Source organism: Rhizophagus irregularis, chromosome 5 (genome assembly GCF_026210795.1).
Source record: "Rhizophagus irregularis chromosome 5, complete sequence".
Taxonomy (NCBI): domain Eukaryota; kingdom Fungi; phylum Glomeromycota; class Glomeromycetes; order Glomerales; family Glomeraceae; genus Rhizophagus; species Rhizophagus irregularis.
Genome location: NC_089433.1, coordinates 2,755,191 through 2,775,384, shown reverse-complemented (window position 1 = coordinate 2,775,384; position 20,194 = coordinate 2,755,191). Strand labels below are relative to the sequence as shown.

General features: G+C 26.4%; 2 protein-coding genes across 2 annotated transcripts; both read right to left on the bottom strand.

Annotated features, from left to right (window-relative positions):
- Positions 1-199: 199 nt before the first annotated feature.
- On the bottom strand, positions 200-2,940 carry OCT59_025141 (uncharacterized protein; the record flags this gene model as incomplete). Its single annotated transcript, XM_025310737.1, has 12 exons — positions 200-261; positions 335-473; positions 583-650; positions 733-769; positions 846-911; positions 984-1,136; positions 1,205-1,340; positions 1,441-1,484; positions 1,568-1,607; positions 1,686-1,753; positions 1,839-2,002; positions 2,313-2,940. 12 exons carry the CDS (start codon positions 2,938-2,940, stop codon positions 200-202), a joined length of 1,605 nt encoding a protein of 534 aa, XP_025179237.1.
- Positions 2,941-14,952: 12,012 nt separating this feature from the next.
- Positions 14,953-19,676, bottom strand: OCT59_025140 (uncharacterized protein; the record flags this gene model as incomplete). Its single annotated transcript, XM_025316997.2, has 13 exons — positions 14,953-15,901; positions 15,970-16,436; positions 16,510-16,753; positions 16,824-16,987; positions 17,056-17,146; positions 17,353-17,445; positions 17,649-18,217; positions 18,299-18,417; positions 18,489-18,649; positions 18,983-19,255; positions 19,323-19,433; positions 19,510-19,542; positions 19,614-19,676. 13 exons carry the CDS (start codon positions 19,674-19,676, stop codon positions 15,350-15,352), a joined length of 2,940 nt encoding a protein of 979 aa, XP_025179239.1. The 3' UTR covers positions 14,953-15,349.
- Between the last annotated feature and the right edge of the window lie 518 nt (positions 19,677-20,194).

The following is a 20,194-nucleotide window of genomic DNA, read 5'->3' as shown; positions in this document are numbered from 1 at the left end:
GGGTACTAGTATAGTGTGCCGAGGGACATGTTATATCTCGATCAGTTTATGTTTTACCAATGAGTTGTAGTTTAATGAATTCGTAATTTATTACTTAAACCTTTTTATTAAATGATAATATAATAAAATAATAATACATGTCAAACATTTCTACTTAACAATTTCATAATAGTTCCATTGATTTTGCCCACACGCTCATTCACCCTATAAGGTTAAATTCGTAAAATGGATTTCTCCCTAAATATTCTTCTTTATTATAATCTATTTCAATTAAAAAAAAATTGTATCAATATAAGGTTCCAAAAATATAAATAATAACACATTATTGCTTTACCGATTATTTGGAATAGCCGTTCGAAATGAGGCATGAATTCCTGCATAGGTAAATAAAGTTCGAAGTCTAAATGTGCAAAAACAGAAAATTCATTATCTGTTATGTCCTTTATTGTCACATCTAAGTGTTTATGTAGTGACTATATTTGTTATTAGAAAGTAAAAAAAACCAAAAGCTGTTGATTAGAACTAAATGAATGTTTTTGCTTCATCATAGTATATAAAGGAAATAAATAAAACTTAACTCACCTCTAATATTGGTAAATATGACTTTCCCATAGGTTCGTTCACTTTACTTGCAAGTAATAAACATATGGCTAAGATGTGCAAAATTGTAAGTTTATTGAAAAGGAAATAAAAAAAAAGGATCTATAACATCATAACGTAAATTCAACTTACATCCGTATAATCTACGATTAGCCTTATTAACCACTCTCTATAAAATAAAAAAATATTATTAGTTGTATTATCGGATAAAAACTATAGAAGTCTTTATAATTTGTCAACCTTACCTTTAGTATTAGTTTCTCAAAGTAGGCATAAGCTTTTGCAACTGTCGAAAGCTCTAAATCCAAATCCTAAATAAAAATAATTTAAATTCAGAGTTTGAGTTTGACTACTTTTAATAGTCCACATTAAAAGATACAAACTTCATATGTTGCCGCTGTTAACAATTTAAGTTTCACTTTTCTAATTTGACTTAACGTTAAAGTTGGATCAACATCTGGATGCGAAATGCGAAACCGTGCATTTGATTCTCGCTTCAAATCAGATGGACGGTTATTATGATGCATAAACGAACCCTAAATATACGAATTCATTAATTTATTATGTAAATCATCATATGATAGACTTATGATTAAATACTTACCATAATACCCGACAAGCTTAGAACATTTCGATGTTTAGTTGGTTTTACTTCTTTAACCTCATTAGCTGGTTGCTTTTCTGTATTTAGGTTTGGATTGTCAAGGTAAGTTGGATTATAATCTCCATCATTCTTTAGACTTTTTATTATAAAAAGGTACGATCACGTGATTTTAACATTAAAAATCATTGTCATAGCACAATTGAGCTTAAAAAAAAAATGTCAATTTAAACATTTACCCTAATGAGTTGCTCGGTACTAAAAGATGTGCAAAAGACTCCGCCTGAAAAATTTTTCGAATGTTATGTTAATTTTATAATTTTTCTAAAAAAAATTATTTCATAATAAAATTACAAATATTCTCACTTTTCGTCGTTTTATAGTCTCCAAATCAGCAGTTTGCTTCCTGATGACATATAACGGATTGTTAGAAATTAAAAAAGTTTTCAACGACTTCGATCGATTAAAAATAAAATATACGCACATTAAATCTCGACGATTTTTTTGCTTAAATTTCTTATCATATCCCAGCATAGAAAGAAATCCTGAAGGCTTTATTTGGTACATACACGTTATAATATGTTAGATATTTTTTTTATGTACAAATACTTAGGTTATTACTTGTTCCCAGACTCACCAAAGAATTAGCATTATTTTGTTTACGATTTAAGTCATTAGAACTATTTAAAATATTATCATTTGAATTTGGAGATGGATGGCGACGCTGAGGTTTACGAGAAGCAGATTTTTCAGGGATAGAATTGGCAGAAGATGAGCTCGAATCGGATTTATAGGTGGATTCTAATACATGATATTCATTTAAATTTCATTTGGATTTGGGTATCGTCGTCGTTAGATAATTTTTTTTACAAAATGTAATAACAATAATATATTTTCCAAATAAGGAATCATGAAAAAGAATCATGAAAAAAAAGGAATCATAAGAAATCATAAAAAAAAAGAAGGCATAAAAAAATTATATATCAATTTTAGTGATTTTTTTTGTAAATCAAAATTTTTCTTTTGTAAATTAAGTTCATTCCCTTAATGGTTATTTTATTAAAAATACAAATCAACGTAATGTTAATATTATTTTCTAATGATGACCAACCTGAACTCCTGCGATAATTATTATTACATTCTAAATCATTAATAATATCATCTACTTGATTCATGTCCACTTCAATAATCGAACCATCACCAGTTTCTAGGACAGCTTTTCCTTCTCTTGAAGGGTGATATGGCTTCGATTTTTTGGGATCAAGGCTGATGTTCGTCAAGAAGTTTGTCGCTTCTTCGCGAAGACTATTACTTCTTCCACGAGTCTTATTTAAATTATGTTCTTCGTCGTAAGTTTCTATGGAGGTCTCGTCGAGTATTTTATCGTTATCGGTAGTTTTTGAATTTTGGGAAAGAACATGGTTTCCTCCCGTCTTCTTAGGTTGTTTGGAGATAGTTGTTGATCTCTTTGTGTTGGATTGCAAACTTGGCTTATCGTTACCAAGAACTTCATGATCATTATTGACTGGTTGTTGCTGCTTCTCAATACTAGCTGATTTTAACGAAACGTCTGATGGTTGAGAAGGGCTGGTAACAGAGTGGCTGGGAACAGCCGTTGCCCGAGGATTACTTGGTGGGTATGATTCAGTTCCAAGGCTGATATTTGTGAGAAATGTGAAGGCAGCTTGTCTCGAAGAATCTCGTCTACGGGGGATTCTGCGAGGAGAGGTCGTTGTCATTGGTAAATTCAAATTTATAAGCGTTCTTCGCTCGGGGGAAAATTTTAACACTCAAGATAACTTATTTGTTGCCTTTGTATATGATTTTATGTAACACAATTTTAACGGTTAACTAAATTTAGTGAAGCTATGGGAAATGATTGTTATTTTCTCATATTAACTAACTGTTATGTTACCTGTTACTGTTATTTGATCTCGCAATGACGATCTAACGCAATTTTTACCATTAAAATTTAGCCGAAAAATGACGTACAACTTTATTGTTGTTATGAGCTCGTGACCTTACCAAGCCTAACCGTTTTTTTAAACTGTTTTGTTTCTTGTCAAAAGTCCCGAATTTAAAAATCTCACCCGGGTACTATGAAATTATATGAACACGAACACAAAAAATTTATTGTTTATATACCTTAAATAGAGCAAATAAATGGGTTATTTTTAACAATGAATAACTTTCATTATTTACTTATATAGATAGTTGATAATAAAAAATGTTTTCTTTTTTTTCCATTTTGAATGAACGAATCTGAGACATAGTGTTATTGCAAATGAATGAAATGATTTACAGAGAACTCTCGATCCACAAAAGCTACAACATGAAAGCATGATCTTATTGGTAGTACAAACAAATTAACCAAATTCGTAGATGTATAAGATTAGCAATTAATAAAATTTTCGAAAATTAAAATGATTTTTAAAAAGGTTACAAATACATATATCATTTATAAAATGAAGTGATGTGTTTAGCAGATTATACTTAAAAATTTATATATTTAATTAATAATAAATTAAATATATTTTATTCATTTTATTCTATAAATAAAAATTTTGAATTAAAAATTTCAAGTATTTAAGTATCAACTAAAATACAGACTATTATTAGACAAATCCACAACAATATAGAAATAAAATATTAGGTAACAATAAATTTCAATTTAATGATAAAAACACATCTTACCAGTAAATTAAAATGCAAATACTACAGCTAAATACTACAGCTTGATCAAAAATATTTTGTTTAAAATATTTATCAAGAATGTATTTGTTAATACATAGAATTTTACTATATAGTTCTAAATAAGCACATTCTGTATAACTAAGTTTTATGCATTGCCCTCAAGTCTTAATTTTCAAATCTATTTTTCTCCTATAATATGTTAATATAAAATATGTAAATTGTAAATTGTAAAATTTATAATTTATATATTAATTTAAAGATACAACTCCAGATGGTTTAAATAAGGTTAGAAACAATAAACAGTTATTGGATAATTTTTGCCTTTTTTCAAACATCTTTTTTAAATTTATTTCTTAGAGTGCGAATTTTGATTATGGGCTCAAAAATTATGAAGAGAAAATAATGTTTAATTTTAAGCTGGCTTTTCAAAAAATAGATAAAAAATTAGTATTAGCATCTGAATACCTCTTTAATAAGAATACTTAAAAGAAATAGACAATGAAATCTAGTGCAGTTGTAATCTATCTTTTAAATAAATTTGCCCATCATAAAAAAGAACATTCTTTTAAGTAGATTATAGATTATTAAGATTATTAACTAATAACTAGTAGTATCTATGACTGTGCTAATTTTAATTGTTTAATTTTAGACCTAAAGTTTAGAGAATTATTTGGTGTAATTTTAAAATTGTAAAATCAAAATAATATAGCAATAAAAATTAAAAAATATATAAGACATACAACTATTTCTGATCATATGAAATAATATCTAGATTTCAAAAACAAGTATGTTTTTCTTTTTATGCTAGTTTTTTATTTTATTCTTAAAGAATTCTAAAACTTACACTTTTATAATAAAAGTTACTTGAATCATTAGAATAAATTATAAAGGAAATTTAACTTTTAAATAATATTCATGAAATAGTAAAAGATTAAAATATTAGAAAGCTTCTCTCAAAAAAGCTCAAAATAACTTGCATGATGTTTTTTCTGCAAGATTCTTTTACAAGTTTTTTTATTAAAATTTTATCTATATTATAAATATCTTTTGTTATAACTTACCAGTTTTTATCTACTAAACTTTTTTCTTTTTTTTATCATTTTTTTTTTATTTAAGACTAATATAAAAACTACCACTGTTAAAAAAATTTCCAATCTATATAATCTTAAATTCTACTATTATGGCCCTATAGCTCTATTATTTTCCATATCTGCTACCTGTGAATGAATATATGAGGTCTTTGCAATAGAAAGGTATGAAACTCAAAAAAAATTAAAAATTAAATTAATGTTAAATTTGCATTTATTTCAGTAAAAAAAAATATAATTAGCATATAAGGCCAAGTAAATAAAATTATTCGTTTCTCATAACCGGACGGGTCATATAAATGTTAAAAAAAGATAAAAAAATTTATTTTATTTAGTCATGTGATTTTAGTTTTGACCAATTATAATCATAAAAAAATAATTTTTTTTTCCACCCAGTGACCTGGGCAAAAAATTTATTAAATCAACCAATCAACTTCTAGGAATCAGCCAAATTTATATATTTTTTTTCCAGGCGGCCGGGTCAAATTTAGCAATTTTTTTTCATGAGAAATGAATAATTTTATTTTTTTGGCCTAAAGTAAAATTAAAATTTTTTTTGAGTTTCGTACCTTTCTATTGCAAAGACCTCATATTATCTAAAATTCTAAAATACTATTAATTTATTCTCATTTAGTTTAAATTTTAATATTTATAACTTAACTTTCAAATTTTAATAGTTTTCCTTTTATAAATTTCCTGTATATCAACTTATAAATTTTACTTTTATATTGTGATAATTTCCATAACTTCTTATTTAATAAATCAAACATTAATTAAAACTTAAACAAATTATAAGTATATTAAAAATAACTTTTAATAATTAATATTTTTCTTTATTAAACCCATTCTGCCTTTTTTCAAAACTCACAAATCTAAGACTATTAGAATCAAGTCCAAAACTCAGCCTTTTTATGTAGGACTAAACTACAGTAAAAATTACAAATTCCTTAAAAGTAATTCTAAAAGAATCTGATTTTCTTTAATCTATTTTCTTTCTTCTTATTTCTTTAATTTAATTTCTTATTTTTTACTTCTTATTTCTATCTTCTTATTTCTTATTTCTTGTTTCTTATTTCTTATTTTTAAATAAAAATATAGATATAAAATAAATGTACTATAAATAATTATATTATAAATAACTTGTAAATTATTTTATCTTTTTTTGGTTAATTATTCATTACCTTCATGTCTAAGATTACATCATAGTATTTAAAAGGAATAAACAGTTATTGAATTGGATTATAGAAGTTACATTATACATCCTTTACTAAAAGATGTAATTTTCAGTTTAAAGAAGTATTATATGTGAATAATAATTTTAATTTTTATTAAATTTTATTGATTATTACTTATGCATTTGTAGTTTTGTACTTTTTACTTAAGAGAAAAGATAATACTTTTTTCAGTTAAATCATATTGTAAAAAATGCAAGTGTATCACATTATTTGAGCAGGGTCCCAGAAAACTAATATAGAAGTTATAAGGGACTTTTAGCCAAAAACACCACTTTTCGCTAAAACTCAAAAAATTGTTTTTTGTAAATATCTCAACATCCAGTGATTCAATTTTAATGGACTTTTTTTATTTTGTAGCCCTTATTCAGATTTACAATTTAAAAAAAGTTTATCGAAATTGGACCATTGGATGCTGAGATATTTACAAAAAACAATTTTTTAAGCCCTTAAAAAATGAGTCAATTCGCCAAAAGTGTGACTTGGTTTAATCACATTTCAGGTTTTATAGGTCGTCTAACAGTGCTACTTAATAACAGCTTTGGCAGAATGGAATGTCGATTTTAATAGTGGGCGCGTCATTCGTTATTTTGTTAGCATAGTTGCTTCTATACATGAAGTTGAAATTAAAGCCTAAAAGTAGAAATATTTTGACTTGGGAAGGTCAAAAGTTGAAATTAAAGTCGAAATGGTCGAAATTACATCATAGTCATGTGATTTTTATAATTATAATTTAATATAAAATTTTAAACGTGGATAACTCCGTCAATATTAATGCTACAGATATGAAATATATATCATTGGAATCCTCTCGATGAGCTTAATCTAACTGCGTAAAGATCATAAAACTCGAATCACTGGATACTGAGATCGTTAGCTTTGAATTTTAAAATTATTGTTTACTATAAAAATTATAAGACTATTTAATACCAAATTTTAAACGTGAATAACTCCGTCAATATTGATGCTACAAATATGAAATACATATCATTGGAATCCTCTCGATGAGCTGAATCTAACCGTTTAAAGATCATAAAAATCGAATCACTGGATGCGGAGTTCGTTAACTTTGAATTTTAATATTATTGTTTACTATAAAATCATATGACTATGATGTAATTTTGACCATTTCGACTTTTGGAGGGGCTCAAGTCGAAATCATTTTGACCATTTCGACCATTTTGGAAGTCAAAATTAACCAATTTTGGTTTCATGTATATTCACAACAGTTTTTATTAAAACAACTTAAAAAACTGTTGCGAAACAGATTTTTTTAGTTAAATAAACTGTTTCACAATGGTTTTATATTAAAACAACTTAAAAACTATTGCGAAATAGATTTTTTTTAGTTAAATAAACCATTTCACAATGGTTTATATTAAAATAACTTAAAAACTGATGCGAAACAGATTTTTTTAGTTAAATAAACCATTTTGCAACAGTTTTTACTAAAACAACTTAGAAAACTGTTGTAAAACAGTTTTTTTTAGTTATATAAATTATTTTGCAACAGTTTTTATTAAATTCATTAATAAACCGTTGCGAGACAGTTTTTTTGTTAAATTGAAATTAAAAACTGTTTCGCAACAATTTTTTCGTTTAAATTGAAATAAAAAATATTTTACAACGTTTTTTATTAAATAAATCTTTAAAAAATGTTGTAAAATTGTAAAATATTTTTTTAATTTCTGATTCAGATTGAATTCAGATCAGATCAGTTTTATCTGAATTAGATTCAAACTGAATCGAATCAAGTTTATTTTGGATTCAGATTAGATCAAATCCAATTATTTTTGATCCAAATTCAGATCAGATCAAATCCAATTTTTTTTGATTTGAATTCGGATCAGATTAGATTCATCTCAAATCTGATCTGATTTGATCCATTCAGAACACTAGCCCTCATATCGGTGACTTACAGTTATACGTTTATATCACTTTTTTAATTATAATTTAATTTTTTATATTTAATTTATTTTATTTTATAGGATTTCTTGATAATGGCCAATATATTGTTGTATGTGCTACAAAACAACAACTTAAAGCAATTCCTGAATTGACATATTTTGAAATTGATATGGCATTCAAAAGAATTCATAGTGTTACAAATGAATAGGAAGTATCAGTATATGTATCACGAATACAAAAAAGTGAGTTAAATTTTATTTACTTTAATTTATTTAATTTTTTATAATTATTAATTTAATTGCTTTAAAAATATATATAGCTTTAACTTTTGCACGAATATTTACAAATATTGAGATGGCTGATGCATATCAAAACCTATTTGAAGACTTGTTTAATTGCATAGAAAAAGATATAGGTGAAATATTTAATTTTTATTATATTCATAGAAGGGGTTTGGGATGTATTATCGCAGATCAACACAAAGGGCAAGCTTTAGGTAAGCTAAACTATAGTATAAATTCGAATTATTTGAGTATAGGTATTAATAAAATTTAATATTTTAATTAGGTTTAGATCAATATTTAAATTCAAAGTATCCAAATTTAACGCCAGTTGAACATTTACAATATATATATAAACTTTGTCAAATTCATTATAAGCGGTAATTAGATTATACATGCTGCCCAAATTATTTTGGGATGTCATAATTATAATTTGGGATGCCGTAATTCATTCAGTTTATATATAATTTACTATGTAAAGTGCCAAAATAATTTGGGATGCCATAATTGAATTTGGGATTTTACTTATAATTACGGCAGCTCAAAATAATTTGGGTGGCATGTATAAATTAGATGCATTAATAATTTTTTATAATCTAATTAAATTAATTACTAATTTATAATCATATTTTATTTTTTTTTTATTTAAAAATATCGACAAAAATAAGCAGATATCAAGTGAAATTCGAAGTGCTATGTATTTAGTACCAACTTTAGATACACAAGAAGAAGTGTTAATAGTATTAGATATAATACAATCTAGTGGCGAATTAGGAGCAGAAGGTAATCATTAAATTTAACTTTTTATCAAAATTCAAACAAATATTAAAGTATTTTTTTTATAGCTTGAGTAAAAGATAAACGTGTTTCATGGGTACTATCGGGCATATCAATTGTATTTACCAAAATGGATTATATTATTTGGAATCAAATACCAAATAATACTAATGTGAAAGAAAGTGCACATGCAAATGTAAATCATGATGAACGTAATTTATCACTTCTTGCCGGAATTGTTAAGTAAAACAGGACCCCGGATATCTAATATAAAGGTCATAATGGACTTTTGGCCAAAAACACCCCTTTTTGCTGAAACTCAAAAAATCGTTTTTTGTAAATATCTCAGCATCCAGTAATTCAATTTTAATGAACATTTTTTTATTTTGTAGCCCTCATTTAGCTCTACAATTTAAAAAAAAAGTTCATCAAAATTGGACTACTGGATGCCGAGATATTTACAAAAAACGATTTTTTGAACTTTCGAAAAATGGGCCAATCTGCCGAAAGTGTGACTTATGACCTGTTTTGGAGATATCCGGGGTCCTAGTAAAACTTTTTATTTGTTTGTATATAAAACTTATTAAATATTTATTTAAATTCCTTTTTTTTAGAGGATGTAACTTTGATAAATGACAGTGGGAAAGTAAAAATGTGCATGAAAAATATAATATTCCTGATTCTTATAGAGATAAATCTGAATTGGCACAATCAATTCAAGCTGAAAAAAGAGCGGGTAAGTATAATTAATTATTTTAATTATTTTTAAAATATATTTAACGTAATAATTTGTATTTTAATTATTTTAGCAAAAAAGCATAAATGTAAACAAACTTCATCCTTGAGTACAGTAAAAAAACAAAAAAGTAATTCTCATAATAAGGAAAATGATACTATTGAAATTATTGAATTAAACGGAGATCCATGTTTTGATCAATAGAGAAAAGTTAATACTTTGGCGTAAGAAACACTAGCTATTTGAAAGCAGGCAAATGATGAGCTTGAAAGGAAAATTGCACTGCTTGAGAAAAGAAACAGACTCTTAGGTTTATAATTTTTTTAACATGATTTTCAATTACTTTTATAAAGAATGCAGCATATTCGAAGTAAAATAAAGTAATTTTCCAATGACAATAATAAAAATATATGTGCACGTTAACAGTTAATATAACTATTTATTTATTTATAATTTTATTAATAAAGTTAACTTTTTTAATTGTGAATTTAATATAAGAATCACGTGATAATCATTTATTTTTACAATTGTACTATACGAAATTTGTTACAATTTAACTGTATGGTACAATACAAGACTTATATGTATATATATATATACAGTATAAGTGCTGTACTGTACTGTATAAATTTTATTATAATTAATCATACTGTACAGTTCAGCTGATCGTACCATACAGTTTGTCTATCTACCTTTAAAATTGGATGAGAAATTAATCTGCAAAAATAGTATCAGAATTTTTATATAATAAAATCTAAACTTTTCTTACCATATTTTTTTCTCTATTTGAATATTTATTATAACTTTTTATTTTCATTATAAAAATTTTGCATTATAATAAACAAAATAGAAATAAAAAAAATCAATTTTTATAAATATATAATTAAAATGCATCATAAACTTTTCATTAAGGTTCTATATAAAGTTAAAATCCTACTTTTAAACATCAAAAATTATATTAACAAAAGTCGTTTTTTATACCAAATTCTACATATTCTATTAAGCTTTTATATAGCTACAATTAATTATCAATAAAATCATCAAAGTTAAGTGCAAAGTTTTTTAAAATTTTGTGATTATCTTAAAATACAACATTTGACCAATGGGTAATTTTTGATTTTCTAATATAATTAATCTATCTATCTATATATTAAAAAACACTGCAATCACGTGGGCGTTATGTTTAGATTAACCATATAAATAAGTCATTTGAATTGTGTAACCCTACTCCTATTCGTCGCCAATGTTACACAAGACCAAAAAAGGAAATTTTATTTCTGGCGAAAACCTGAAATTGTCGGTTACACAGGAATCCATAAAAGGAAATTGTCGGTTACGCAAATTTCCAAAAAAGGAAATTTTGTCTTCTGTTACTTTTCAGAGAAATTAAAAAAATTGTGTTGCTCAAATTTCCAAAAAAGGAAATTCTTTGCAGATCTTTTAATTCTGGCCAGAATTACATATTAACTGTTGTCGTAGACAACAGGTGAACACTAGTAAATGATAATAATTGCTGCACAATATATAATTTGAACTATCTTGGAAAAAAATTCTTTTTCATTGCAAAATAACATATAAAATTATGAAATTTTTACTTATTTTTAGCAAAGGATCAATTTTTTAAAATTTTAGAAAATTTTCTTTATTTTTAATACTTAATAGTTACTCGGCACTTCGTGCCGAGTAACTGTTGTATTTGCAATAAGCAATATGATTGGTGGGATTTACTGAGCGCAGCTCAGTAAATTTTACTGATCATATTCTTATTGCAAATACATGTAAGACGACAGTCACAGAAGCATGGAGTCACGTTGTGCCGAGTAACTGTTTTATCAGGCTTACGTAATAGGTATTTTTTATACAACTTAGTAACTGGTTGTACGCATCAAATCACCAATTAGTAAATGCCTGATAAATGAAATTACAATTGATTGGCTTTCAAACAAAAAAAATTTGACTGAATTTTATAGGGAATTCGTTAAGTTTAATATAGCCTAAAATTTGTCAATTTAATATTGTTAATTTTATTATATAATTACAAATTTTTATAAAATTTACTAGTAAAATTATTAATTTTCGGGCTATATAAAATTTTATAAATTTTCAATAAAATTCAATCAAAATTTTTTTATTTGAAAGCCAATCAATTATAGCTTTTATGTATTAAAAAATAAAGAAAACTTTCTAAAATTTTAAAGAGTTAACCCATTATCCTATTGCTAAAAATAAGTGAGAATTTCATAATTTTTATATTATTTTGCAATGAGAAAATTTTTTTATATTTATAATTGATTATATTTATTTATTTTAATGCATAAAAACTATTTATGATCAGCTTTAAAATAAAAAAATTCTGGCTGAATTTTATTAAAAATTCGTATACTTATATGTAATGTGAAAATTACTATGCAAATTTTGTCAAATCTGTAATTTATTGTAGGGCAGTATATTAGCAGAAATAAGATCAATGCTTAGAAAGCTAGGAGCATCTTGATAAGTTTGAAAGAATGTTCAGATAGTCTTAGTTTTAAAAGTGTAGTTATAATAAGATAGTTTTATTACTGGCTGTTTTCTTATTTTTTTATTTTGTTTTTTGTTTTCATTTTTGTATATGGAATTCTTTTTTTTTGTTTTATTTTTTCCTGCATCTCATTTCTTTTTAGTTCGAAGATACATTTGTACTAAGTAAAGTTCTAAACGGTTCAGTTTAGTTTCATTTTTCAGTTCTTTTATAATTAATTAAAATCTATTTTGCATAATAACTTGCTATTCAGTAATCATAGAAATCTGATCAATAGCTCATTGGAATTGTTTCGTTGAGACAGTTTAAATAGTACTAAAATCATCCTTCTAGTATTGATAGATAGCGAGTTATTTTTTGAATAATTGGCAAAATTAACTCTCCATCTATCAATGTTAAAAGGATGATTTTGGTACCATTTGAACTATCGCGATAAGACGATTTTAATGAATTATTAATCAGATTTCTACGATCACTGGATGGCAAATTATTGCGTAAAATGTATTCTGATCAATCAGAAAAAAACTGAAAAATAAAACTAAACTGAACTGTTCAGAGCTTTAGTATCAGGTTTATTAATGCATTCTCATTGCACTGCAAGGATGGTTATATTTTCATGATGTGTAACACTTATATTGTATGGTTTTAAATGTCATAATTAATAAACTTTAAAATTTAATAAAAAAAAAATATATAAATTAAGAAGCAAGATTTAAGAAAGAAGATACCAGTACATCGATGTATTACGTATAAGATTACTGCACTCTATTGAAAATTCACAATTAGTTTTTCTAAAATTTTACTATAATTTTATTATAGTGTTGGTAAAGTTTTGACAATTTTGGCATTTATAAAAGTTTTGTTAGGTTTCACTTTTCTCCAGAATTTTACCAACTTTTTTATAAGATTTTCATATAGTTTTAGCAAAATTTTGCCATTTTGGCATTTCTTGGTCGCAGCTCACTAGTTTAACTTTTAGCTGTCTTAATTGTATATGAATAAATTCCAATTGCATAAATGAAGGTAATACATATAATTTAAAGAGAAGAAAATTTTTAAATATAATGAATAATGGTCAATTGCTCTTAGAAAAACAAGACAATATATAGATCAGTTTATTAGAGAAAGAAATAGGGTGATTTGGAAGGTATATAATGATATTAAGATGTATAAATACAAATATAATTTTTCTTTTTGTTTAGAGGGTAGTAAAAGTATATACTGAAGCCATATGAAATAATGATCTTATATAATCTGATAAGGATCCTGGACATCTCTTATAGAACTCACAACTGACTTTTTGCCAAAAAAGACCCAATTTGCTCTTTTTTTTATTTTCCATTTTTTGCAATTATCTTGGTATTTAATGATCTTATTCATGCAGATTTTTTTATTTTGTAAAGTTCAATGAGAGCTACAAAACAAAAAAAAGTTTGCATAAATTGGACTACTGGATGCTGAAATAATCGCAAAAAACCTGATTTTTTTTTGTGAAATTTAGGTCAATTTGCAAAAAAGTTACTTTCTGAGTTGTATATATAATGCCCAGGATCTTATCTTATAGTTACTATAGGAGGATATAGGTGAATTTTATATTGGTGATGGTAGGGCATAGAAGCAATCTATAAGATGGGAAACTGATTTAGAGTTTTAATAGATTAGTTATATACATAACATATTTCTGTACTTTTATATAACTATTAACTAATAAACTCAGTGAATTGCACTACCTTGCAAAAAAAAAAAAATATCTTAAAGAAAAGAATTATTAAATATTTATTTTTTGTATTTAGATTTTTTTAATAATATTGAAATACAGAAAGCTTTTTTATTATCTAATTTATAATTAGATTTGTAATTATTATAATCATCTGATTTCAAATTAAATTTATTATCAGTATAACTATTTGAGTTACTTAAATATTTATAATTTTGATCAGAAATAATTGTATATATAGTATTAGCAAGTAAAGATTTATATATCTTAATATATTTCTAAAAAGCTTAATTTATTTTTTTTTGATAAATATATAAAGAAATATATAGCAAGTTGGCAAAAGAATTGGGAATAAATACATTTTTAATAGGTGAGTACTTAAAGTATTTTTCTTTAAAAGTATTATATAAAAAAATAGAAGAAGAATATCCTATCATTAGTATATATTTGGATATATTGTGATATATATATTGGTTAAAATAGGCCAATTGTAAAAGAAAATCATCCAGATATATATTTAAGAGTGTAATTTTCTTCAGAATTGTTATATAAAAAATTGGAAGAAGGATACACTTTTCTAATATGTATTCAGATATGATATAAAGCCTTCTTTAGAAATATATCCTTAATATTATATAAATATTTAGTATAATAATTAAACTAATTAAATATAATTTATAAATTAATCCAAATAATCCAAATTTTCCTATATTTTAAATTTTTGATTAATTTAAATACTAATTAAATTTTGATTCTTAATACTCAAATATATTACATAATTTATAAGCTATTTGTATACTGCATTTAAAATGTTACTTTATTATCAATATATGTAATATAATATTACCAAACTGCAAGTATCTAATAATTAATATTTATTTTTTACTTAATACAAGTTTTTCATTATATTTTGCTATACTTTTATATTAACATTTGTACATGTTGAAAAAGGAGTATAATTATAAATAGCTATATAAGCTATATAATGTGTAAAAAATTAAGTAAAATACCCGAGATATAATACTTGGAACTGTATATATTACGTAATATGAATTCTTCCATAAGTAATTTAAACTAAACAAAAATATATAATTTATAATAAAGCCAAGTATTAAATATTTAACAGTCAAGAGAATCTTTTAAATTAAATAATTGTAATTACTAAATTTATGTTTATTAACGTAACAGTAATAATTAAGAACTAGGTGTGGTGGCAGTAGTATTCGTATTCGTATTCGTACTCGTATTCGTATCCGTACTCGTATCCGTACTCGTATTCATATTCATATTCGTATTCGTATTCGTATTCGTATTCGTATTCGTATTCGTATTTGTTGTATTTGTTGTATTGGTAGTGGAAAGGCGATCAATAACACCTTGAACTCCACCAACCGCATTACCAAGAGCATTTTTCAAGCGTCCTTCTTTTGTTGAAGGCTTGACAAGAAATAATTTGACGTGTGTACCATTAAATACACCAAGATAATTTGAAGAAGCTAAATAAATTTGCCCCCATAGTAGACTTGAAAACCAAACTACACTAGCTTCAGACCATTGGAATTTACGGATAAGGATAGACTGTGGAGGTGGAAGAATTCCAACCATTGTTGCTTTTCGAAGGAATTCCAAAACAGGTTGATCTGAATTGATTGATTGCGATATACATATATCTTCAATTTTAGGAATAAGTTCTCCAAGCAATATTAGAATTGTTCCGAGAGGAAGATGTGAATGCCACGAAGATACCTTACAAAGTAAAAATTACGATTAACTATGTGGCTTGAAATCTCAAATATATAATAAAAATAACAAACCCAATCTTCGGTTGGGACAAATCCAGATTTTCCAACAGCAAACGGAGTTATAACATTATTACTTTCATTACTTCGTCGACGACTTGCTACTGTAACGCCTTCAGGTAATTTGCCGCGGGCTTTTTCAGACAATGGTTCTGAATCTTGATCAGTTAGTTCTGTTTGACTATTCTGACTAACATTAACATTAGCATTTAAAGATACTTGAGCCAATTCGGGTTTATCGCGATCTTCATCTTTTTGAGTACTTAAATTACTTTCACTATCTGACATCAATGGTCGTGATTCTTCTTGTGAACTCTTAATTTCTGGTTGTTCTGATGTTTTTTCCGTAGTTACAATTCGAACTTGTTTTTTACGCTTCTCTTTCTTTTTTATTTCATCCAATCCTCTTGCAAGTGTGAATTCTGATAAATTTTCAAAGCATTTAGGACTCCTTAAAATAGCATAAATAAGATGTGGATTATCTATAATAAAATAGTCATTAGACTTGTATTTTAATTACAAATGCTACTTCAAAAAAAAGATGTAAGAACAAACCAGCAAATTGGTATTGAACAATGTTATTGAACGCTTCCAACATATGTTCAACCAATCGATGATTCCCTTCTTCAGATAACAAAAATCCAGGTGAAGTAAATTGTGAAAAAAGATGGACTAATTTTGTAGATGAAACTACAGACAAATTCTTTAAATAAGGTGATACATTGGTAATAGTTAATATATATGCAGGATATAATGAATGCAACATTCCACGTGTAGTTGCTATAAGAGCATATATGGACTAAAAAAGTAATTAAATAAATTAGATTAAAACATAAATCAAAATTTAGTATAATAAATTAAGTTCTTACACTAATCATATAATCCGCGTAGGTTCCATGAAACGCGTGAATTCGAACATTACCAGGAAGAGAACCATGATTTTCAAACACTTTATTTAATTTCACACCAAAATCGCGGTCACCTGACAATGTCTGCAAAATAAATGCACACATACGCACTAATCCTAGTTGTGCTAAATAATAGCAAAGTCGTCATTAAAGGAAAAATGTTAAAAAATGCACCAAAGATATTGATCCAAACCTGAATCTTGTTTATTTTCAATTGAATAATATAATAAAATGATAAGCAAATCTAATACTTTATCGGTATCCAACAAGTAATTACGAAATCTCTGCGAATGAGTCAAAAGGCAAGCATATCGAATTAGTATTATCATAAATAAATTAGTTCTTTTTCCCACGGAGTTTGCTATAGTCAGAGTATCTCAGAGCATCAGAGTATAAAAAATTTTGTGTCATGACTCATTATCATAACACGCTTTGAGAGTTGAGACGCGATTTTATATATTAGAAATGAAATCAATTAATCAATTTTTACCTTGTTAGTTTCCAAGAATTTCCAACAAAGCATCATCATTTCTTGATGACATTGAATTTGCTTTGTTGATCCTGGTAAATATGTATTACTTGCCTTAAATGCAATAATAAGCATTGTTATTAGTAAGTATAGCAAAATGTAAATAACTTGCAGAAATTGACCTCTGAAAATAATAAGCAATAACGAGTGAATTTGAATCACTAATTATCTAGTAATCCGGCGTGTCTGAATGAAGCATTATAATCGTATTATATCCCAAAATTTTTAAATCAGGTGATAAATAATTTTCCAATTACCTGCATTGGATTACTCAAAATGCGGTATATGCCATCCATAAGAAATTGAAAATCCTGAGGTCGATGCAATTTCGAAGTATAATAACGAAATGCATTGTCAACATGAGAAGGCAAATGTCCTTTTTGTGTACTTGGTGCTGATGAAGTAATTGTAGTAGCAGCATCTACAGCAGGTGCACTATCCTGTGGAGTGTTATCTACTCTGGTAACTTCATTGGATGCCAAATTATTAATAGATGTTGGCGTTGTAGGACTTAAAGGAATAGATTCTTTTTCACTCCTGGTGGTATCTACAGAACTCACTCGTTGCTGTCTGGTAAAATCATTTGTCGTGACACGGTTTGAGGGAGAACGGTAATCCAACAAAACCAACAACACTTGTAGACACAATGTCACAAGTACTTCTCTTGAATCCGCAAAAACAACATGATTATATGGCACACCCCATCCCGCCGGATTATATTTTACAGCTGTATTAAGTAAACTACAGAGCAATGCAAGAACCACTTTGCGTTCAGTTTTAAGAACCAAATGTTTAATCCACTTATTTTCTTTCCCCATATATGTCGCTAAATTAATCAAACAAGCATTAAAATGATTCGTTGAAACTTTATGCAAATTAATGTTAAAAATAAATTTTTAACCAATACCTCCTGACATATACATTGATTTTGAAATAAATGCAAGCAGCAATCTTAAAGTTTCAGTTTTGTTGGAATCGTTTTCCTTTGATGAACCAATGGGTAAAGTAGAGCCTACACCAGTCTCCCTTTATAAAAAAAAAATATTTACTTTAGAGTCGATTCTTAGGATACCTGAGAAAATTTTTTTTTTTTTTACCAATTGACGTATATAATACGGCTACTACTATCGTTTGCTAAATTTGCTGGTAATGTGAATCCTGCCAAAAAAAGTAAATCAATGATCGTCGATAGTAGGCGTTCACCCAAAGGAGGGATTGTTTCAATTCGTTCAATATCCGTATCTTGAGTTTGCGATTCCTATACGTATTAAATAAAATAAAATTGGGGTTAATAAACTAAATATATTCCAAATCCGAAGACATAGCATAAAAATATTATTGATTGATCCGGTAATATGTGTTTTCCATAAATTATTCCTAATACTCAAAAAAAACCTAAGCAATTCTGACCTCCATTTTCTTTGTGCTTCATAAGATACTTGAATATTCATTTAATGTCAAAATTTTCACTATATAGTATCTATTCAATGTTACTCTATTAACTTTTATTTAACTTGTATATATTTGGATAAACTCGGAAAATAAAGTCGACAGTCAATAATACTTGGAATATTATATATATGACATATACCTGGCCTGATTCCTTTGCCAGATTCTCATTAGCTGCTTCATTTTGCTCTAAAGAGTTCTGAGATTCTCCCCCTGTTTCAGTCTTACGATTTTTCTTGAGTTTTCTAGTTTGAGGTGTCCAAAAAAATTTTTCCTCCCAATCAGCCATTTCCTCAGATTCAAATATAAATGGTATTAACCGAGTAAGTATTCTTATACAATTTAAAAGTTGTAAAGTGGAATTTTGTGAAGGAAAGTCTGGTGCCTCTATAGTTCGGAATAGACGGTCAATGACCTGAATTTCCAGTAAGTGTTAAGTTATTAATTTAGATGCAGATCAACATATTATTACTGTAACAGACCTTATGTATCAATGTTTCTAAATTCTCTCTAGCATGATCTCTCACGCGTCGAATATCCTGTGCACCTACAAGAGAGAAAACATCTTCTGCTGATTCAGGAAGAAGCCAAAACTATATTCAAAAATTAATTATGTATTAAATAAACTTAAAGCTAAAACCGTAAATAAGTATTTTACAAATATATTACTTGCGACCAGTACTCGTCAGAGGCTCGAATATTCTGAACCATAATAAAATACGGGTTAAAAATTTGAAAAAAAATGAAGTACAAAGTCTTTCAGATGTACCTACCCTTTCTTCAAATAACCTAAATACACCTTTACGAAAGGTGAGTTTGCTTTCAGTTGCTCCCATTAATTATAACTTTTTTTTTACACTTAATAGGATGAAATAAGATAAATTAGCTCATTAAATTGTTGAGCGGAAATTCTTATTCAAACAAATGACACGTTTTCTAATATTTACATAAGAATCGGTATCCGTTCACAAAATTTTACAACGCCACAAAATCATTTTTGCTTTTGGTCATTTGATAGTTATAACCCAATCCACAATGGGATGTCTCATGATCGACACGAAGTATGTGATTTGGTATTAAATTTGTGTAACCATAAAATCACAGCTTTAAATGATGATATTTCGCTATTCAACATGATTTTAAAAAAGATATTAAATTATTTTTCAATAATATCAACTGGATGAATACACAAAAATGATTTCATTTTAACACCCATTATTTTTATTTGATTTTGATGTATTTTTGTATGAAACTCTGTAAAAAGTTTGAAGAGATAATATTGTATATTTTATATTTAAGAAGAATCTTTAAAATAAGTGGTTATAAGTACATAATATTTTGAAGCGACAAAAAA